Genomic DNA, 20,439 nt, shown 5'->3' on the forward strand with positions numbered 1-20,439 from the left:
AGTGTTAAAAATCATTTCTATGGTATATGTACATATTTTTACAGTTTTTAAAATACTTCAGAAATTCATTATCTCATGCCACAAGGCATGCATAAAATAAGCTTATTTCCTTGTACTATTATTAAGCTGTCCAGAAGAAGCCTTTTTTTGACAATGGATCACTGAAAGTTATGCTGTATCTTTCCATTAATTAGAAAATAATTTTGGATAATAAAATAAATGTATTAGAAAAATATTATATTAAAATGATATTTTTAAAACACATAATTAAATTAATGTATTAGAAATCTGTAATTTAAAGCAAACCTTCGTTTTTCAACTACATATTCATTTCCGATACCCAAAGGCTAATTCCATCATAATAACTTGTATTTTAACTCGTCATTATTCAGCAAAACTTTTTGATTAAAAAATTCTGTATTCGTCCTTTGTGATAAAAGCCCAAGATACGAACCTCCACCATCTGCAAAATGCATGGCTCTCTTTGTACAGGATCTCTGTGGCTGTTACTGGAAGCCTAGAGTATGTTCAAGCAGTAGTAAATAGGCTTCCTTATTCTCTGTTTATTTAGTGTGTGATATATTTGTTTGTGTGTGTTTATTTGATAGTGTGTCTGTATAAATACTTTTGTCTGCCACTGGAAATAAAAATATATGCATTACAAATCCGAGTTATTAAGTATATTAAGGCTGTTTACATTTTTCATTCCAAAACATATATTCAATTAAAATACATTATGCAATTTGTGTTCATCTACATTTGTTAATGTTTAATTAATGCCAACAGAAACATGTTCGCATAAATTCCTCTAAGTAATTTAAACATGAGGTTGTTTAAGAAGGCCATTTTTTATCCATTCATTTATTGAAATATTTGCATTACTTCTTATATATTAAAATTTACATATATTATGTACTTTTTTCAGTAGACAATCCAAGAATATTCTATATGTTAAAATGTATGGTATATGCAATAATACCCCCCCCCCCAAAAAAAAGAAAAAAAAAACATCCTCTATTTGTGATCTTATTATCTGATTGTGTCTTCTTCAAAATACACAAATAATCTGATGGAATGAAAATATTTTGGTCATTAAAACTTTTTAATCACTGCTCTTTACATCTACATTTCTTTTTTCACATAATCTGAAGTTTTCGAGTAGTCTGAAGGTTTTCAAACTGTGTTTCATAGAAATTTTAGATACCATGCAACTCCTCTAGGGCATCTGTAAGTCAAAATTTAAAACAATTTTTAATATCACTGGACATCAAAATGAAATACTTGAAATAATCTTTGAAATTCTCTTATTATTGTTAAAAATATTAAGCAGATTTTTGTTTATGATTAAATTTATAATGAAATAATGAATTTCTTTTTACTTTCTGCATAAAATGCACAAATTTTATATTTCAATTCTTTAACATTTATTTTTCTGAGGATAGAAATTCTTCTATAGAAAAAATTACGATTTTAGAAGTTTTTCTGAATTTAAAGATTTGAAGACAACCCTGTTATAAGGGTTTACGATTATAATGTGAATGACCCAAATAATTGTAAATGGCCTATGGCCATACTTAATACACATATTATTTAAATTGACATGCTTTACCTGTAATGTACATTTGTGACTTATGTTATAATTTAAGTGCACCAGTTTACTCACACTTATCTGTATTGTATGTATGTATTATATGCATCTCTAGACTCAGGTTAAAGCTAGCTCGTTTCCCCTTTCTCAGCTTTCCCAGATGACATTTTTGGGTCTTTACTGGAACTCGACGCACACTTTATTTCGGCTAGAATAACCACTTATCTCACTCTTCTTTTATTCAAAAATTATAACATACTAATTTGGAGAAAAAATTATATTTTATGTTAGTTACTCATGACAACATTCGAAACAACCTACATGTTCGACAAGGGGTAGGGGTCTAGGAAAGCCACAACTTTTTCAATGAACTGGATGAATAAATGCAGCCCTGCCTTTTGTTGTGTTTTATGCATTTATAAATTTCTACCTGACTGTTTATTCTTTAATTCTATATAACACAATTAATCGATGCTTGTTTCTTGTATGGAATTTTAACATTAATTCTACATAATAACATGAGTAATCTTTTTTTTTTAATTGTATTTTAGCATTATTAAAAAACACTTTGGCACTATGAACTGAGAATATCTGTCAATCTGTCTTCTACGTTAATTTACAATAATATAAATGTGAATATCTGAATGGAGTTATATTGAAAGATCTACTGGATGCTATGATTCCATGATGGTCAATCCACCACATTGGAAATATTAAATCAAACAATAAGTACAGGAAAAGATTCAGCAAGACAATATATCCTCTTTTGAATGAATACATTTAACTGTAGTTATTCCATATGATGTATTAAACAACACCCCAAATTCATTGAAAATAACTTTCTAAACCGAGTTTACAGTGTAAAAAAAGTAGTGGAAAAATGTTGTAGTCATGTAACTGGGCTATCTAACATAAAAATTACAGCATATTACACCAGTGTTCTTACCTTTACTGCATATTACAACCAAATAACTACAATTAGATATGAGAAAGAACAGGCAGTGTCAGTACAACCAAGAGTAAAACTTTTACAGAGTTGCTAATTTGAAAACAAGTGAACCTGTAAAACTAACCCTGCATACTGGTTTGCTTTAGATGCATTTGGTAACCAATATGCCGTAAGTCTTTACCAGATTCAGTTTTGAGTGCATTAAATACTATATTGCTCATATGTCTTGATCGTGACAATCAATGCAGCTGCAGCATTATTGAATAGAAATAAGGTATGTGACTCTCAAATAAGTGTTTGTAAAGTTGTTCAGGAAATAAATATTACTAAATAATAACATGTATTATGTTTATTGAATTGTACAAAACTTATATGTTATACTTTGAATTATCGTCAATTTTAATTGTCTGAAATCTGGTATTTGATAGTATATAGTTGTAGCAGTTTTTTCACTATAAATTCTGAAGAATCCGAAAATAAATGCACATACTAAAGTATTTCAAGTATGATAATATTCAGTATTTAAGATTATCCTAAAAGTATGAAATTTATTATTTTATTTGAAAATAAGTATTAGTGTATCCATGGCATGCAGGTCCCCGAGATTACTCTATTATCCACTCAGAGGTGGGGGTGTCACCTTTGCCAAAGGCTCTTTGTAGCCTGCTTTAGGTTTTATACTAATTTTAATTACTGGCCATCTACTGAAATGGTTTCTTTATGTATATCCACCTTTATTCCAACTCTGGTATTTCTACGGCGATGGAGGTTTAGTTGACCATACTTCTTGACAATTCTTTTACTTTTTTTTTTAGTTTAATTTTTTTTTTCAATTTGAAGCGGTAGACCAGTATTTTCATCTAGCATAACTGTTTTTGAAGCAGACTCGAAAATCTCCTTCAAAGAGTTGGCTACATTGTGTAAATTTTCGCTATCTAAATTCCAAAGGAGCGACCGAATTGATCTGTAATTTGCATCGCACTCATTGATCAAATTTCTTTTTTTACTCAACGTTGCTTCTTCAGATATGGTGGGTAAATTATCTGATGTTCCACCTGAAGGAGTTTCAGTTGATGAATAGTTTCGTTTTCTGGTGCCTGAAATACTTCTTGAGACTAAATCTTCATCAACTTTGAAAATAGGTATTGAAAATAGCCATTCTGCAGTACATTCCAAACTCCAGGCTGGAAACTTCATGCCAGCAAACACAATATGCTTGCACAGCAGTCGGTTTCTTCTGAAATCTAAGCATGTGCATTGACACAGTTGTTTCTGTTCATCAAACGTGACAGAATAAACTGCATCATGCTTAGTTTCAGAAGAAACTTTAAAGAAGCCATGTGAAATTTTTTTTATACTACCCACATAAACTTCAGCAGCTCTTAATTTTGTTTTTATGTGATCAATTAACCATTTTGGCTTATTGATTAAATAATTTGGTACATGTTCATTGTATAATCTGGCCTGCGAAAGCATACTCAGATTTTTTCTGACGTAAATTCTATATCTTTCTGGCAGAAATTTCTCAACCAAGATCTTAATTATTTCAGACAGCATACAGTTTTTATATCCCTGAAGATATCTATATTTTAGTTCCTCATTTAAGCGTTCAACACCATTGTTCGAGTTTATGAATAAGTCATTTGGTTTGTAAGCCAAAGCCCATCTCTCAATTTCCTTGAACCATGTTAATTCAAAATAATCTTTCACAGCTTCATATTGCTTCCATGATTTTAATACCTCTATTGTTGCAACCATTTCATCTTGAGTTGGAGCATTTGCTATGGCACGTAATTTACACAAAAGCTCTTCTTTGGGAACCACTGCATTCTTTTTTTTAGAAGCCCATCTTGACCATGCCTGCTCTCGATGGAAACTACATATAAAAACCTTAATTCCTGTAAAGACATTTTCCAAACTTGTAATTTCTTCCATTGCAAAATCAACCATCCCATATTTTGGTCTAACGAGAGGCGACCAAATTTTAATAATTATAAGAGCTTCTTCTAATGCTTTGGCTGTTTCATTTTGTGTAATTATTATGCTCACTATTTGATAGTTCACATTTGTTTTGACAACTAAAAAATAAAGTGGGAGAGCATACTTACAGGTTCGATAGGTCGCGTCGAGAAGAACAAGATTAGAACCATATAAGACATATAAATTTTTCATTTCTTCACTTTTATATACAAATAGCAGATTTAGTTTTGAATCTGTAAAGTCATTTGGCTTAGTACCATCATATGTATTTTCAGTACATGGTCTAAAAAAAACAGAACACTTGGAAGTATCCCAGCTATTTATTAACATTTCTGTATTTTCCTGGTCAATTTTACTAGTTCTAATATCGGATTTTGCTTGGCTTATTATTTTCCTTATTGCTTCCATTTCTGGATAAAATCGTCTGCGCGTTTTATCAGTTTCTCCCAATTCAGTTGAAACGTATACTTCTAATAGCTCTGCAATTACAGTGGCATTGCATTTTCCATTCTTAACTTTAGAAGCTATGAAATGCCGCACTCTAGCATCTATAGGTTCTATTACTGCAGCCATGTTACCCATTAGATGATTTTGATGATCTTGGCTATTAGGTAAATTAAACATGAAAACTTCTTCACCAGCAATACTATCTTTATTGGCTAGTTTTTCCTTAATTTTCCGAGATATCATAATCTTTCTTTTTCGGGTTGGCACTACCTGTAACATATTTATCACAGTAAAATTTAGAAATTCCAGCACAGTCATCTAAAACTAATTATTGATAAAGGTTCAATTTTAAAAACTTTCTGTTCATAGCAAATTATTCAAAAAAAAAAAAAAAAAAAAAAAAAAAAAGAGGAGTCATTTCTTTCCTTTAAAAAAAGCTGGAAAAAGGATCTTCCATTTTTATAACAATAGATCAAATTACTTCTTCAAAGAAACATAACCAATAAAACTTCACTTTGAACAACTTATTTCTATTTGTAGCAAATTGGTTAGAATATAATTAGCATAAAAAGCCTTTATTTCTGGCCTGAAAACATCATTTTATTTGCATGTCAATTACTGAATTATTTATTTAGGAAAATATTACTGTTCAAAACCCTCTTTTGGCCAAAAAAAAAAAAAAAAAAAAAAACACTATTTAGAAAAATATGTTGAATAAAGAGACACAAAAAATCATTTCTCTTTTTTACATTGTGACTCTAAAAATACCTTTTGTTTTTATGTCAAAAAGTATGTATACTTTATCATAGAATACCTTCAATACATCTTGCTCATACGTGACAGAATTATATTTTTTCCTTAAAAAAAAATTCTCTAAAATTACTAAGACCATCTTAGAACAAAAAGTTAAATAAACTTCTACCTTGAACTGAGGCATCCTGTACATTCGGGTAACATTAATTACAGCTGGACAAATTAACTTTTTTAGTTGTCTGGTTCTTGGAATATGCTTTACCAAAAGCATGATCAGTTTGACACTAAAAAAAAAAAAAAAACATATATATATATAATCCAAGAGGTGATATTTTTGTATAAATTTTTAAATATAACAATGTTATTTTACCTTTTCATTTTTTTCTTTAGCATAATTTTCCTTTTGACGTTTATTCAGATCTTTTCCTTGATGGCAAACATAGGTTTTTCGCCCAAAGTGGAAATAGGGAATATCATCTAACCAGTTTAATCGTAAATCTGGAGTTAGTTCAACTGGAAAGAAAATTTTGATTTAGATCACAATCTGATAAGCTTTGATTTTTAAAAGAAAGAAATTACAGATCTCTATAAACATATTATACATTTAACTGTCTCTATATATATTACATACTGTAGACACTGCTTAATGTATTGCAGCTGATGTCGTGTATATTGCTATTGAATTTCTAAGTTCTGCTCTTTCATATATGGAAACATAAAAAATGCATCATTTGCTGCAATTTTATTTGCTCAATTTGGTTAATATAATCAAAATATTATACAATAAATTTCTTAAACTGAAGAACGAAAATGATTTTAATCAAGCATTTAGAAAAAAGCGCAAAACAATAAAATTAAAAAAAAAACTTAATTTCATACGAATTTTCAATAGCTATTGATTTGGAAGGGCTTCAGCACAGTTCCCTCTTCTTCAAAAGGGAGGTAAAAATTCCTGAAAACATCTTTGCCAAAATACACTTGCGTTTTTGCCCAATTTCAGATTTTACATTGGCAAAATCTCTTTAAACAAGGATGCCCTCCAAGTATTAAGATTATAGGTATAGAATTGGTCCAATAAATTTCAGAAACATTATGGACTACTCAAATGAACTTTTGCAATGAAGACTGTAAACAATTGATAAACAAACTTTTATTTTTCCTAATTAAAATGTTAAGAAAGTGGCTAGTTATATTTATAGTTAATTCAATTCCTATTTTAAAAGATACTTTTCTCATCATCTTATATTATCAAAAATGGGCAAATGTAATCACATTAAGCAGCACCTACTGCAAACATAGAGAGATATTAAAAGCATTAAACTATTATGTAAAAATATTATGTCATTTTGTCTCATATTAAAATTATATATGCTAGGTAAAGTATAGAATGAGCTAGCTGCCTTACACAAAAAGGATGCCTTTGAGAAGGTCTAATGGGAAACTGTCTTGTATTCACTTATATATAAGGAGAACAGGGAAATTCCCATGCAGCTAATCCATTCAACAGTATTTGTACCTTGATCAAACATCCAGTATTCAGCTATCTTATCTGCTAGTCCATTGGTGCTAAGAGTCAAAATAGACAGTAATGTGATTTTACACACAAGATAAGTAGCATTCATAGACTAAAGAAATATATATATCACATCACTAAAGAAATATATATATACATTTCAGAAAACTTTCCTGTTTTCTAAAATTCAATATCTTTATTATTATAACTTCCTGATATTTCAATGCATTATAATTTTATGGTGAACTATTACCTGAAAATAAAACAGAATATTTTTTGAATTGGTAGTGTTTATTATAAGGTTATTTTGAAACATGTTGTTAATGATAAAACTAAAGAATGGATTTTCTTTATAGACTATTAAATGATTATATTTCAAATCAACAGACTGCATTCATACACTAAAATAGGATGAAAAATATAGTAGTCATCGAGACAATTGTCGAGTTTCTCAAGAAACAACAATAAAAATTTTCAAATCTAACACGGTATATCTTGTTTAATGTTTAATATAGTACGGAATGTTTCGTGAAGCATCAGCTATTAAAAAAAAAAAAAAAAAAAAAAAAAAACATGCAATACCTGACAATGAAACCAAATAAAAATCAAACATAACGCTATTACACGTTATGCAACAAAATTAATGAATATGAACGTCTATAAACCCTTTTTTCAACTTGGACCGAATCTCGCAACATCAACTAGATCTTACGCAATAAAATTAATACAAATTAGTGCTGGTAAGTTCTTTGGAACAAAATGGCCAAATATCAACTAAACAACCAAAGAAAGCATTTACATTCTAGAGGATTTTTATTTACTCTCATTACATCTTCAAAAATTACTTACTCTCTTTATCGAATGACTTTCCATAGTAGTAAACATATTTTGTTACAGTTTCTACTTCGTGTCTGCGAAGTATTTCTTTAAATTCGCTCCAAGATTTCGCAAAATTCATTTTGCCTCTAAACACAAAGGTTCATACACGAGACGGACTTTGAAACTCGTAATCGATAAACCGGCCATTCCCCTATCGTTGACACAAGTCTTTCTATCGATGGGAAAAGGAGACTCTAGGCCATCCGAAAAAGCGGCGACCTGAAAGGTCACATGAAAGTTCTCATTTCTTGGAAAAAGAAAAGTCTGCATATCATCGAGTTATGATGTCATCAATAGTCTTTCGCGCTTTTTTTGTTTGTTTAATACTTACAGAAATAATTGAAATTTTTTTGAAAAACTATTTACTAATATATAAATAAATACTCAAAATTAAACACAATGTAATAAAACGGGTAATAACAAATGATGAACAGCTTATTACTTAGATCACTAGCCTTCGAACGCCGTGGATATAAACAGGGAAAAAATCCCAACCAAATGATTCCTCCCTGATTCCATCCAAAGCTGTATCCATCCACCTCAGGCTCCTTCCACCTTATTTTGGGAATAAATCGGTCCAAATGACGCATGCGCGTTTCAACTCATGGTCGCGGCTGCTTACATACCCAAGAATATGACGAAAGCCCTAGACTTTGTTTTGATACAGCTTTTGGAACCACCCACCAAACGTGGTGGTGTAATGTTTATATTAGCAGATATAATGGCAAATCAGTACATATGTTTTTTAAAATTCTGTGCAGCATTATACTTTGCAAATTGTGCACGGTTAAATGTGAAAATGTTTAGTAAAATTTTAAATTGGTAGTTTGTTCAAACTACATAAATTCATAAATGTCAGTGTCAGCAATGTGTCAGTGATAATCATATTTGTGTAAAATATAGCAAATTAATGTTTAATGACGTATTGAGTCTTGTGGATATTACTTACATGAAGATAATCATGTGTGAAAGCTAGCTTGAAGTAACCCAAAACTTGTTTGATTAAAATTTCCTTACGTTTTATGATATCAGGCTGTCATCTTCAGTTACCTACACAGGACTGAAACATTGTGTTTTAAGAGATGTGTAACAAATCATTTGGAAAAAACAATACTTTAAAAGAGAACATGCATTCTCATACAGAAGAGAAGCCTCACATCTGTGAGGTATGCAATCAATCATTCAGCCAAAAGAGAAATTTAAATAAGCATATGCTTATTCACACAGGAGAGAAACCGCATGTGTGTGAAGTATGCAACAAGTCATTTAGACAAAAGGTTAATTTAAACCAGCATATGCTTATTCACACAGGAGAAAAACCGCATGTGTGTGAAATATGCAACAAATCATTTAGAGTAAAAAGTAATGTAATCAAGCATATGCTTTTACACACAGTAGTGAAACCACATGTTTGTGAAGTGTGCAACATGTCATTCAGACTAAAGGGGATTTTGAGCAAGCATATGCTTGTTCACACAGGAGAAAAACCTTATGCATGTGAGGTATGTAATAAGTCATTTAGACAAAATGGCAACTTAAGCAAGCATATGCTTATACACACAGGAGAGAAGTCTCATCTCTGTCAGCTGTGTAAGAAATCATTTAGAGAAAAGGATAAATTAAACAAGCATATGCTTATTCACTCGGGGGAGAAACCGTATGTGTGTGAATTATGTAATAAGTCATTTAATCAAAAGAGCAATTTAAGCAAGCATAAACTTATTCACGTAGGAGAAAAGCCTTATGTGTGTGATGTATGTACCAAGTCATTTATTCATAATGGTAGTTTTAAAGAGCATATGCTTATTCATACAGGAGAGAAAAGTCATATGTGTGAGGTATGTAACAAATCATTTAGACACAAGAGTAATTTAAACAGGCACATGCATATTCATACAGGAGAGAAGCCCTATGTGTGTGAAATATGTAACAAGTCATTTAGACAAAAGGGTCATTTAAACAAACATATGTGTATGCACACAGGAGAAGAACCATATGCATGATGTGTGTAAAAAGTCATTCATTCAGTAGGATGATTGAAATGGCGATATGTGAGAAATCTTGTGAGTTACTTAAGTAAAAATCATTTGGATCGACGAATTTGAAGAGACATGTTTATATACTTGAAGAAATCTTCTGTAGTGTCAGCAGAGGCGTAGCTAAGGTTTTAAGCGCCTGGGGACAACTAAAGATTTTGTGCCCCTTTCTGTGTTCCAAGAATGGAAAACATTTCATTCTAAAACTTGTAGCATCAATTTGGCGCCCCTTAGATGCTGCGTCCAGGGACAGATGTCACCCCTTGTCCCACCCTAGCTACGCCACTGAGTGTCAGAAAAAGTTAGATTAGCTTTACATACTAATACAGAAAGGATTTGTACTTGCAGTACAAAAATCTCATTATGTGACTTCAAGTGTTTAAATTGCACTAGCAGGCAAAATTTAGGGGCAGTAAAATTATTAGAATTTAGAGAGATGCTCAGTGACAAAATTAATGATATGCAGAGATTGCTTCAGATGCCATATAGTCTGCCGGCGATGCAACATGAGTTATTTTATGGGATTACTTATTTTAAGCAATGGTCTGTTATCGTAGTTATATTAGAAATGCTTGTATGGAAGAGACGTTTAAAGCAGTGTATGTGAAGGCTGACTAAAAATATTTGCATTGAATATTCAGAATTAGATATTTTTAAAGGTTTTGCATTTCCTCTCCCCCTTCTCCTAAATTTGCATCCTTTAAACTTTTATAACATTTTCTAAATAGTGCAGATATATGAAATATACTGTTTTGTGACATCCTGTTTAACACTGCAGGTTGAAATGTTTTACCTTCTTTCTTAAAGTGAAACTCCCTCATAATTGTGCCATAAATGTTAAGAATGCCCAGAAATGAAATATATTTAATTAAGATTGCATGTATAACATTCTGAGTTTACAAAATCAGTTTCAGACTGTGTTGCTGATGCCACAACCACAAATATGCAGCTTGTATTATCTGCAAGCAAAGCTTAATTTTCTTAACAGATAAGGTCTTGTCTTTCTTTTGGGCAAACGGTTTTCAAGACACTTTTAGCAAAATGTTTTCATCTGTTGCCTACCAAAATGTGTTATGTGGATCATAGCATGTTACCACTTAAAAACACTTAACACTGAAATTATGAAGCAAGCCTTAAATTTAATCGTCATATGCATACTGTGATTAATGATTGAAGTGTGTTCCTCATACCTATTGTAAACTCATTGACTAGAAACTTTTACTTACTGTGACTAAATACTGAAGACCATGGTTATCCAACTCCAGGATCCAAGATATCAATGTATAATGTTCATGAAACCTAGTGCAAAATTACCACATATGATATTGGGGTAGTTTACAATTGGGTGGCCCTTGTTTATTGGAGATTCTTTTTTGACACCAAGATCGCCGCCAGGAAGGCACAGTTTCAAGATGGCCGCTACACAAAACCAAAATAAGAAGTCAAAGAATTGCACAAGATCTGTGTCCATGTACACATCGATCTGTTTTTACTTAAAAAAACATCTTAGAACCTAGTGCAAAATTACCATATATGATATTGGGGTAAAAGTTTACAATTGAGTGCCCCTTGTTTATTGGAGATTCTTTTTTGACGCCAAGATCGCCGCCAGGAAGGCACAGTTTCAAGATGGCCGCTACACAAAACCAAAATAAGAAGTCAAAGAATTGCACAAGATCTGTGTCCATGTACACATCGATCTGTTTTTACTTAAAAAAACATCTTAGAATTGCACAAACTAGGCATTGTGCACTGCTTTAAATATGTCCATGTACACATCAATCTATTTTCATTTAAATAAAATTGGGAAGCTAAAACAAAGTTAAAACTATCGTGGCAACCACAAGTGAGGTTTCATCACCAAAATTTAAAAAAAAAAAATGTCGCCAATCGAAGAGGCACCCAATTCTACACAAGAGCCGATATGGGAAGAGGTAAATAGAAGTATTATCACAATTTCACAATCCAATTCTTGTACATTTGCATAATGAAGTTAGTTTTATATATGTAAAGTGTATACGAAGTCACTTAGAAAAATGAATCACTTCCATGTAGGTAAGAATGTATTTTTTTTTTAATCCAATGGTGAAGGAAACTTGATTTTTAACTTTAAAAATTTTACACTTACTTAATAATCATTAAGATTTGTGTACAAAATAAAAAAATGGGAGGGGGGAGAAATATTTCAGAGTAGCCCTTGGTGAAAATTGCCACCATTCCTGTTTACATGCAACACCCTCCTAAGTAAAATAGCATCCAAAACATAATTAAAACATAAAATAAAACAGAAAAAAAGAATTTAACCTTATTTAAAAATTTCTGTGTCTTTGGTGTGTCGCTCACAAAATTCCATAACAGCATCCAAAACTATTTAAAATTATCTGAACTAAAATCTGTGTACTGCTGTCGCCACATAAATTTACAAATATAAAGAACAAAAATATCCTCTGTCTGCCGGTGGCATTTCTTTCAAAAATCCCTTTTTATTACACCCCACGTACCTTCCATAGAGTTGATATAAGCTCTAGTCTCCGAATCCTTAAATGTCACTGCGTATTTTACTGAGAGGTGAATGAAGGCATTTTAAATCATTTCCACACCAGTCAATCAATGGTTTCTTTCCTATTTGTTCCAAATCGTACAGAAACTTCAGATTAATCTTACCAATGGTACCCATTTTATGATGTAAAGCATGAATTAAGCAATGTACTTCCTAACCGACAGCCAATGTAGAAATAAGCCCTGAGAAATATTTTTCCGACAATCAAAATCACCACAATCATTCATTACAACTAATCACATCATAATATGTATTCTGAAATATTCAGGTTACCATAAATAAAACAGCTTAGCAATAATCCAAGGGGTACCCTAAAATATAGACCACAAAAAAAAAAAAAAAAAAAAAAAAAAAAAAAAAAAAAAAAGTCTCGGTTTCAGCTTGCAATGTGTGCTTAGTGTTCAAACATTGGTACAAATTATCATTATAAGAACCAGAAGCATTATTTAATTCACAGGTGAAACGACCCCAGCTTATAGTAATGCAACGTTGGAAATATGTAGAAGCCAGACATATTTGGCACTTTGTTACAATTTTAGTGATTTTATGTAAAGGGATGCTTTGTTCTGGAATTATATTCAACAGATGTTTGCAAAATTGTTTTCTTAAAATAAATAGGTTTTGTCAAATTAAAAAAAAATATATTTCATTTAATTCATTGAAGTATACTACTATATTTTCATTGGTTTGTTTTATTGATTTATATTCCATAAGTGAGTTAAGTTTACACCAAGTTGTTTTCATTCATTCATGTGAAATTTCATGTCACCAAATGAACATGGGCGTTGAATACAATACAAACACGAAACTAGAAAAATAATACATACCAACTATTTCTTCACCCGCATCAGAAATTTTCATGTATTCAAGGTAAGTACATCATAAATAAAAATGGGAAAAAAGAAATGGTGAAATTTTAAACATTATCTTGGGAACTATTAACATACTTACAAAATTATTTAATTCCTAATTAACAGGAATAGCACTAATCACAATTCCCAGTGTCATAAAAAATGTCATCATCATTAGAATCGGAGGACTTGTTAGCACATTCTTTTGGCATCAGGTGTTCTATGCCTTTGGTTTAAAATAGTTGGGGTATTAATCACTTTCAATTTCAGTGGTGCCTTTCTATATCCTGGGTAGTCTAATTTAACATCCTGCAAGAATCTAAATATTTTCTCTCTGTATCCGAATTTAAATTATCCAGCTGAAGCTCTGGTAGAAGAACACAGCCATCAAGCGATGTAAAGAGTTCTGAGAAAATTTTGTTTTCTAGATTTTTTTCAGTAATTTGGTTTGGTTTTCCTGCTCATTGATAACATTTGATGTGTCTTCAGCATGGATTAATTCCCCGCTTCCTGTGATTTGTGCTTTTATGAATACCGTTACAAGAAAGTTTCTCAATCTCAGAAGATTGTTTCACAGAATCTGTACAAAAAACGCTTGTTTCCATGGCAATAATATTTCACATATGGCCGTAGATCCCTCTTATTCTTAGCATCTACTTCAACTAACAAGCATTTCTTATCTTTCCCACCCTAAATACCAAAAGCAACAATTGTCATGCCTTCTGTTGTTCGGCTACGCTCATATTTCCAGAGAGTTAGAAACAGCTCATCAATAAGAACTATTTTCCCTTTACCTCCAATTTTGTGACTATTAAGGGATAGCTTTGCAAATTTCCCTGCAAACATTAGTGCTGCTTTCTTCCCTCTCTTTTCTCCGTGCAGTTATATGACTGAAAATTAATGTTATAGACAATTTCAATTTTACCCTAAAAGGTATTCTGGTTTCCTGAAAGAAGGTGTTATTCAAGGGATTCACTGTGCTACTACATCTAAAAGCAGTATTTCTATTCTTATACACCTATTGCCATCCCAATTGTTTAATTTTATCCACATTAACACACATTTTGCACTGAGCATTTTGAGCATTGCACATCTATTTCAGTGGACGGAGTTAACCCAACTTTTGTTTGGAATTTAATTACACTCCTTTTGGATTGCAATATTCCAAACCAAGCAGATATCCTGAAATTCAGCAGCAAGGAATGCATGACATGATTAAAAAAAAAAAAAAAAAAAATAGTAATGCATTTACCGGGGGGGGGATGAGGTTACCAGCAGAACGAGGAAAAGATGCAGCTGCAAACCATAATGGAAACGAAATTGCGCCAGATAAAAACAATCAACAAGTTTGGCGTTTATCACAATTATGAAGGAATCACCATTTTATTTAATCAGTGTTAATTTTTTATTATAAGCATAAAAGTTTTTAGCAATACAGTACAAAGTCTGTAATCCGGACGTCTATTATCCGCAATGATCTATAATCCGGACTTCAAAGCCACAAACTTATGCATGCGCATTTAATGCACACGTCCACTACACATGCACGTAAAGCGTTTACCCGCTTCCGATAGAAAGTGACAAAGAGGTTTTTGAAAATGAAAAAATTTCTATTGACAAGTTAGTCGGTATTCTCGACACAGCAATTACAGGACTTGAACAGTGGAACTTTGTAACTGAACAAGAAATTACAGTCAAAATTCGTTAATTCAGACACCCATAATCTGGAATGATCTATAATCCGGACCTCAAAGCTACAAACTTTCTGCGCATGCGCGTAAGACCTTTACGGCTGTGAATATGCATGTGTGCATGTGCATAATACATTTACGCATGCGCGTTTAATGTATAACGGACGGTATAAGCTAAGCTAAAATTGCCTAATTCAGTTAATATTGCAAATTGCGTTGTTCCTTAATCTTCGAATTGGATACGGCTTATTATTTTTGCAAACTGTTAGAGCAATTTTATGAAAGTAAGCTTGAACTTTCATTATGTCAAATAGAATTTTCAATATGTACTTACTAATATGTAAAGGATCTACAAAACGAAAGTAAGTTTCGAAGTCCATTAAACAAAAAGTGAAATTGCTGCAAAAAATGGATAAAGGCATATCTCTAACCATTCCGAAATCTGTTTATCAATTTCACGCTGCTCTGCGGCGAGGGGGGGGGATGCCGCGGCGCACAATTAATTGGAAGTTGATCTGTCAGCACTATCCTTATCTTCAGGGCAGATGTTTTTATTTTATTTGGCTTATAATTCCGTACTAAATGTAGTATTTCATCTTGATGTACTCTGTCATTGATATGATTTAAATCAAATTCCTCGTCATTATAATTCACTTCCGATAGTCAAGAAAGTGACACAGAGGGTATTGAAAATGAAAAAATTTCGATTGACAAATTAGTCGATATTCTCGACACAGCAATTATAGGACTTGAAGAGCGGAACTTTGTAACTGAACAAGAAATTATGTCTGTTTATAGAATTAAAGAGAAAGTATTATCACATAAAACAAAGCAGCTTAAACAACTTACATTGAAAGAAATGTTTAATGTAAACAAATAAATATTAAGCTTTTTTTTTCTAAATTTTGATACTCTTTAGATAATAATTGTTCTTTATTTCATAAATTACGGTTTCATATTTTTAATTTTATAATTTCTGCATGCCATCTTACCAGATTTAAATTGATGATCTATAATCTGGAAAAATCGATAATCCGGAATCGCCGAAGTCCCGACGAGTCCGGATTAACGACTTTTGACTGTATGTCTGTTTATAGAATTGAAGAGAAAGTATTAGCATAAAAAAAAACGAAGCAACTTCAACAACTTACATTGGAAGAAATGTTTAATAAGGTAAACAAATAAATATTAAGTTTTATTTGTAAATTATACCCTTTAGATCATAATTGCTAATTTTAGATCATAATTGTATAATTTCTTCCATCTTACCAGATTTAAATTTATGATCTATAATCCAGAAAAACACCTAATCCGGAATCGCCGCAGTCCCGACGAGTCTGGATTATGGACTTTGTACTGTATTTATCTGCAGTCCTCTGCCAAAAGGCCACAAAAAAGTATTCATGAGGTAAAGCAGTGTGTTGCGATAATGGTTATGTGGAAACTCGTGATTTCACCAAAAAGTATTTATATGGCCATTGCCGTTCCTAACGGGTGCAGCGCGCAAAAGTATGCAGGCAGCCAAAATCAAGGACGGCTGGACTCTCATGATACTATGCCTAAATATTTTAAATTCATTAAATTAATATTTGTCATATGCAAGTACATTTTATACAGTTTATCATATGTAAGTGCTTAGTGAGCATGAAATAAAAATTTTTTTAATCATTAAGCACTTTAAAAAAAAATTTGGGGTGGCAATCTTAGGAAAGTATGCGGGCAACCAATGGCCTAGGAACAGCCTTGTATGGCAACCTAGGTATGCACATAGCACATGTGTGTTTTGGCTATTGCCCATGTGTGTGGAAGTTGTACAGGGCACTAGTTTTTGAAGTCCTCTGATGGTTTTTAACAAAAATCTGATAACTGATTATTTGGGACATCAGCACTGAGATTTCTTGAATGAGTAAATGTTTTATTACTGATGTTTTTTGCTTTTAAATTTTTTTTGATTGATTGCTCTTTAATGTAATTTTAGTGCAATCCTATTGTGAAAATGGTCTCCATTTCCACATTATCTTAACAACAACAAAAACAAAAAACAAAACAAAAAACAAAACAAAACAAAAAAAAAACATCATTGTACAACAAGTATGCAAATGCTCTCCATATTCGGCAGTGAGTTTGCAACTTCTTTGTGGGTGCATATATTATCACAAGGTTTTTCATTTTTCTGAAATGTTATTGCTTACAGTCATAAATAAGGAAACAATGTGTTTGTACTGCCTTTTTAACAGACAAGAGGTCTTTAACTATAGTGTCCTCAGTATAAATTTTTCCTGTGATTGCAGTGCTGCGAAAAGTTTGCATAATGAGCTGTTCTTTCATAAGTGTGAAGCAGTGGTTTTTTCTAGGAAATTTTGCAGACAAGTGAGTGACAAAATAAAATCACTGAATACTAGTCATTTATCTTAAGTATAACTCCAACAAATGGGCTGACTGTGTAATGTTTTTGTAACTGTGTAGTATGTTATTTTTAAAATACCTTGGAAAGTCTACTCTGAAGAACCAAAGCATTATGACCACCTACTCAATAACGCATTGCACGACCTTTGGTTTGCAAAACAGCTGTAACTCATCTCAGCATGGATGCGACAACTTCTTGTTTGATGACTGGAGAGAGAGGTTGTACCCAATGTCTAAGCAGCGGTCATGCAAAGTTCAGGTATTCTGACATATGGTGGTGTTTGAGCTCTGAGCTTCCACTCCATGACATCCCAAATGTAGTCTATCAAGTTAAGATCCAGCAAGTTAGGTGTTCAATATTTATGCATTTTAGAAAAATTTATATGTACATTTTTTATTACTTGAAAAAATTATTTATTGAGCATTGTTTCCAGGTGTTCAGTATGAATCAAAGGTTGATGATATTTTGAGCAAATATTATCTAGGCAGATGGATAGAATATAATTAATAGTAACTCATCTGACAGGAATCTTGAAGAAACTGATTTTAAGTACTAAATTTTATTTTATTTGCTTTATGCATAGACATATTCAATTGCAATTTAAATTACATGCTTATGCACACTGTACCATCTGTTTTAATACCTAATCTACAATAATTAATTAATGCATTATAATGCAAAAATTGTGTGTTTAAATATTAGTAGGAATTTTATTTTTTAATTATTTTGTTAGCCAGAATATTATACATAAAGTATGTCAGAATAGAGTTTCATTCAGTATTTGTCTCACAGCATTACTTAAATGCTTGTTTGCATAAGCAAAATTCTGAAACGGAGAAACATACATGGATTCAATGGCTGCTTTTGAATGACAGACAAAAGCCAGGAAGAACAATTATTTGGCTATTATGGTTCATAGGTATTATTCTGTTCATATATAATAATAAGAAGAATCATTTAAAGGAAACAATAAATTTAATTAGAAAAAGCTCTAATGTAGTTAATATTTATATTTTTACAACCAGTGAGTTTAACGAAATGACGATTAAATATACAATTCTGTGTTCAAATACACATGTGGTATCTGCATGCTTGGGCTGTTTATTGTTGTGTGTGTATTAGAAATTATGCTAGAAATGGGTATTTCTATTGAAAGTTCTATTGAAAATATCAAGTAAAATTATATGGAGAATGTGATTGTACTTTATACGTTGTATTTAATAAAAACAGAATATATATTAATTAAAAATTTAGATATTCAATATGCGAGGAATTTTATTTTGAATAAAAATGAATATGTAGGAATTTTTTAAAAAAAATATTCTTCGTTTAATTAAATGCAACATTAAAACAATTTTTAATCTATTTACATATCCATATGGCTAATTTCTACCCAGAATTTTCCGTCATTTCACTAAATATCCTTAATCTGCATAATTTCACTTTTTGTAGTGAACCATAATAAACTTCAGTTACAATTATCCATGTTTTACATATTTTTAATGCAGAATTATGATAGCTGACAATTTCAAGTTTCAAAAATTAATTAAAAATATGTTTATACTAGTCTGGGAAATGTTAACTTAATACTCTGTGTGGTTCCGAAAATTCAAATAAAATATCAAAAGTTAAAGGATTTTTTATTCTAATACCTATTTCTCCTAAAAGTAAAGTATTTTACAGTTCTTGATATATTGGCAGGGCTTTATTTCTAAAATTAGAAGTGCCAGAGCCCTATGGAAGATGTCAGCAAAGAGGAACAAGAGTTAAATAAATAAATAAAATGACTATTAAACTCATTAATAATTTTAACAATTTGATTATTATCAAATTAATTAATAGCTATTTAATTAATGTTTATAAATTGTTATGTAATTAATAATTATTATATAATTAATTAGAATTTAATTGATAATTATCAGATAATTAATTATTATTTATTAAACTAATTAAATACTTAAAATTAAATGTAAAGAGATAAATTAAAATTTAATAAGCAACTTTTAATATAATTTCATTGCTAAAAATAAAATTTTCGAGATAAAATTTCTACTGAAATTGGTATTTAATTATGTAAATGAAGTGCCGCAACCTTCTTATTTTGAGCTCTGGTGCTCTCCGGCTCGAATTGTAAATTATCTTAAAAATTAAGAAGTACCGGAGCCAGGCTCCGCTGCAATTTAAGCACTGTATATTGGTATATTTATTTACAGCCTTCAAGAAATAGCATTGTGTTGTGGAAATAGCTGAAATATTACAAGAACAGAAGTCAATGCAATGCTAATGTGAAATGAAACATTTGGCGATTAAATATGTATAACCCTCTTGCAAAAACACTGCTTTTTTTTTTTTTTTTTTTTAACAAATTCCGAAACTGGAAATTTTAAAAAGGTCTGGCATTTATGACTAATATCCTGCAGGAAACGTCATCTCTGATGTTTTGTGATTTTTTTTTTAAATTTTAAAATGTGTTTATGCACAGTTTGTATTTTCTGTTTTGTAAAAACTAAAACATATAATTAAAACAGACATCTGGTTGTAACGAAAGTTTCTGCCAAAAAAACGTTCTTAATAAAGTTAGGAAAGAAAAACATGAATGCAGTATTAGTGCGGGTAGTATTCACACCCAAATCTATGATTTTCTGCCAGCGTTTTGGTAGTTTTTCAAAGCCTTCGGCCCAGACACTGGATGAACAGTGGTCATGAGTCCAACAACAGATCAACCTCATTTCAGACGTTCTGTGCAGGAAGGAAGATAGTACCAACAAGATGTAGCCAAAGAATA

At 31.3% G+C, this 20,439-nt stretch overlaps 1 protein-coding gene across 2 annotated transcripts; it reads right to left on the minus strand.

Moving 5' to 3' along the window:
• Positions 1 to 2,868: 2,868 nt before the first annotated feature.
• Positions 2,869 to 8,315, minus strand: LOC146994065 (uncharacterized). 2 transcript variants are annotated; one of them, XM_085826791.1, is made up of 3 exons: positions 8,080 to 8,315; positions 6,088 to 6,230; positions 2,869 to 5,234 (listed from the first exon to the last, which is right to left on the minus strand). In XM_085826791.1, the coding sequence occupies exons 1-3, from the start codon at positions 8,186 to 8,188 to the stop codon at positions 3,354 to 3,356; spliced, it is 2,133 nt and encodes a 710-aa protein (XP_085682917.1). In that variant the 5' UTR covers positions 8,189 to 8,315; the 3' UTR covers positions 2,869 to 3,353. The 2 variants fall into 2 exon arrangements, with proteins under 2 accessions (XP_085682917.1, XP_085682918.1); XM_085826792.1 differs by lacking the exon at positions 8,080 to 8,315 and adding an exon at positions 5,887 to 6,001 and having other exon boundaries at positions 6,088 to 6,226.
• Between the last annotated feature and the right edge of the window lie 12,124 nt (positions 8,316 to 20,439).

This window comes from Stegodyphus dumicola, chromosome 11, assembly GCF_044657685.1.
Source record: "Stegodyphus dumicola isolate Sdum_Otavi_A_Nest chromosome 11, ASM4465768v1".
In the NCBI taxonomy this organism is placed as follows: Eukaryota; Metazoa; Arthropoda; class Arachnida; order Araneae; family Eresidae; genus Stegodyphus; species Stegodyphus dumicola.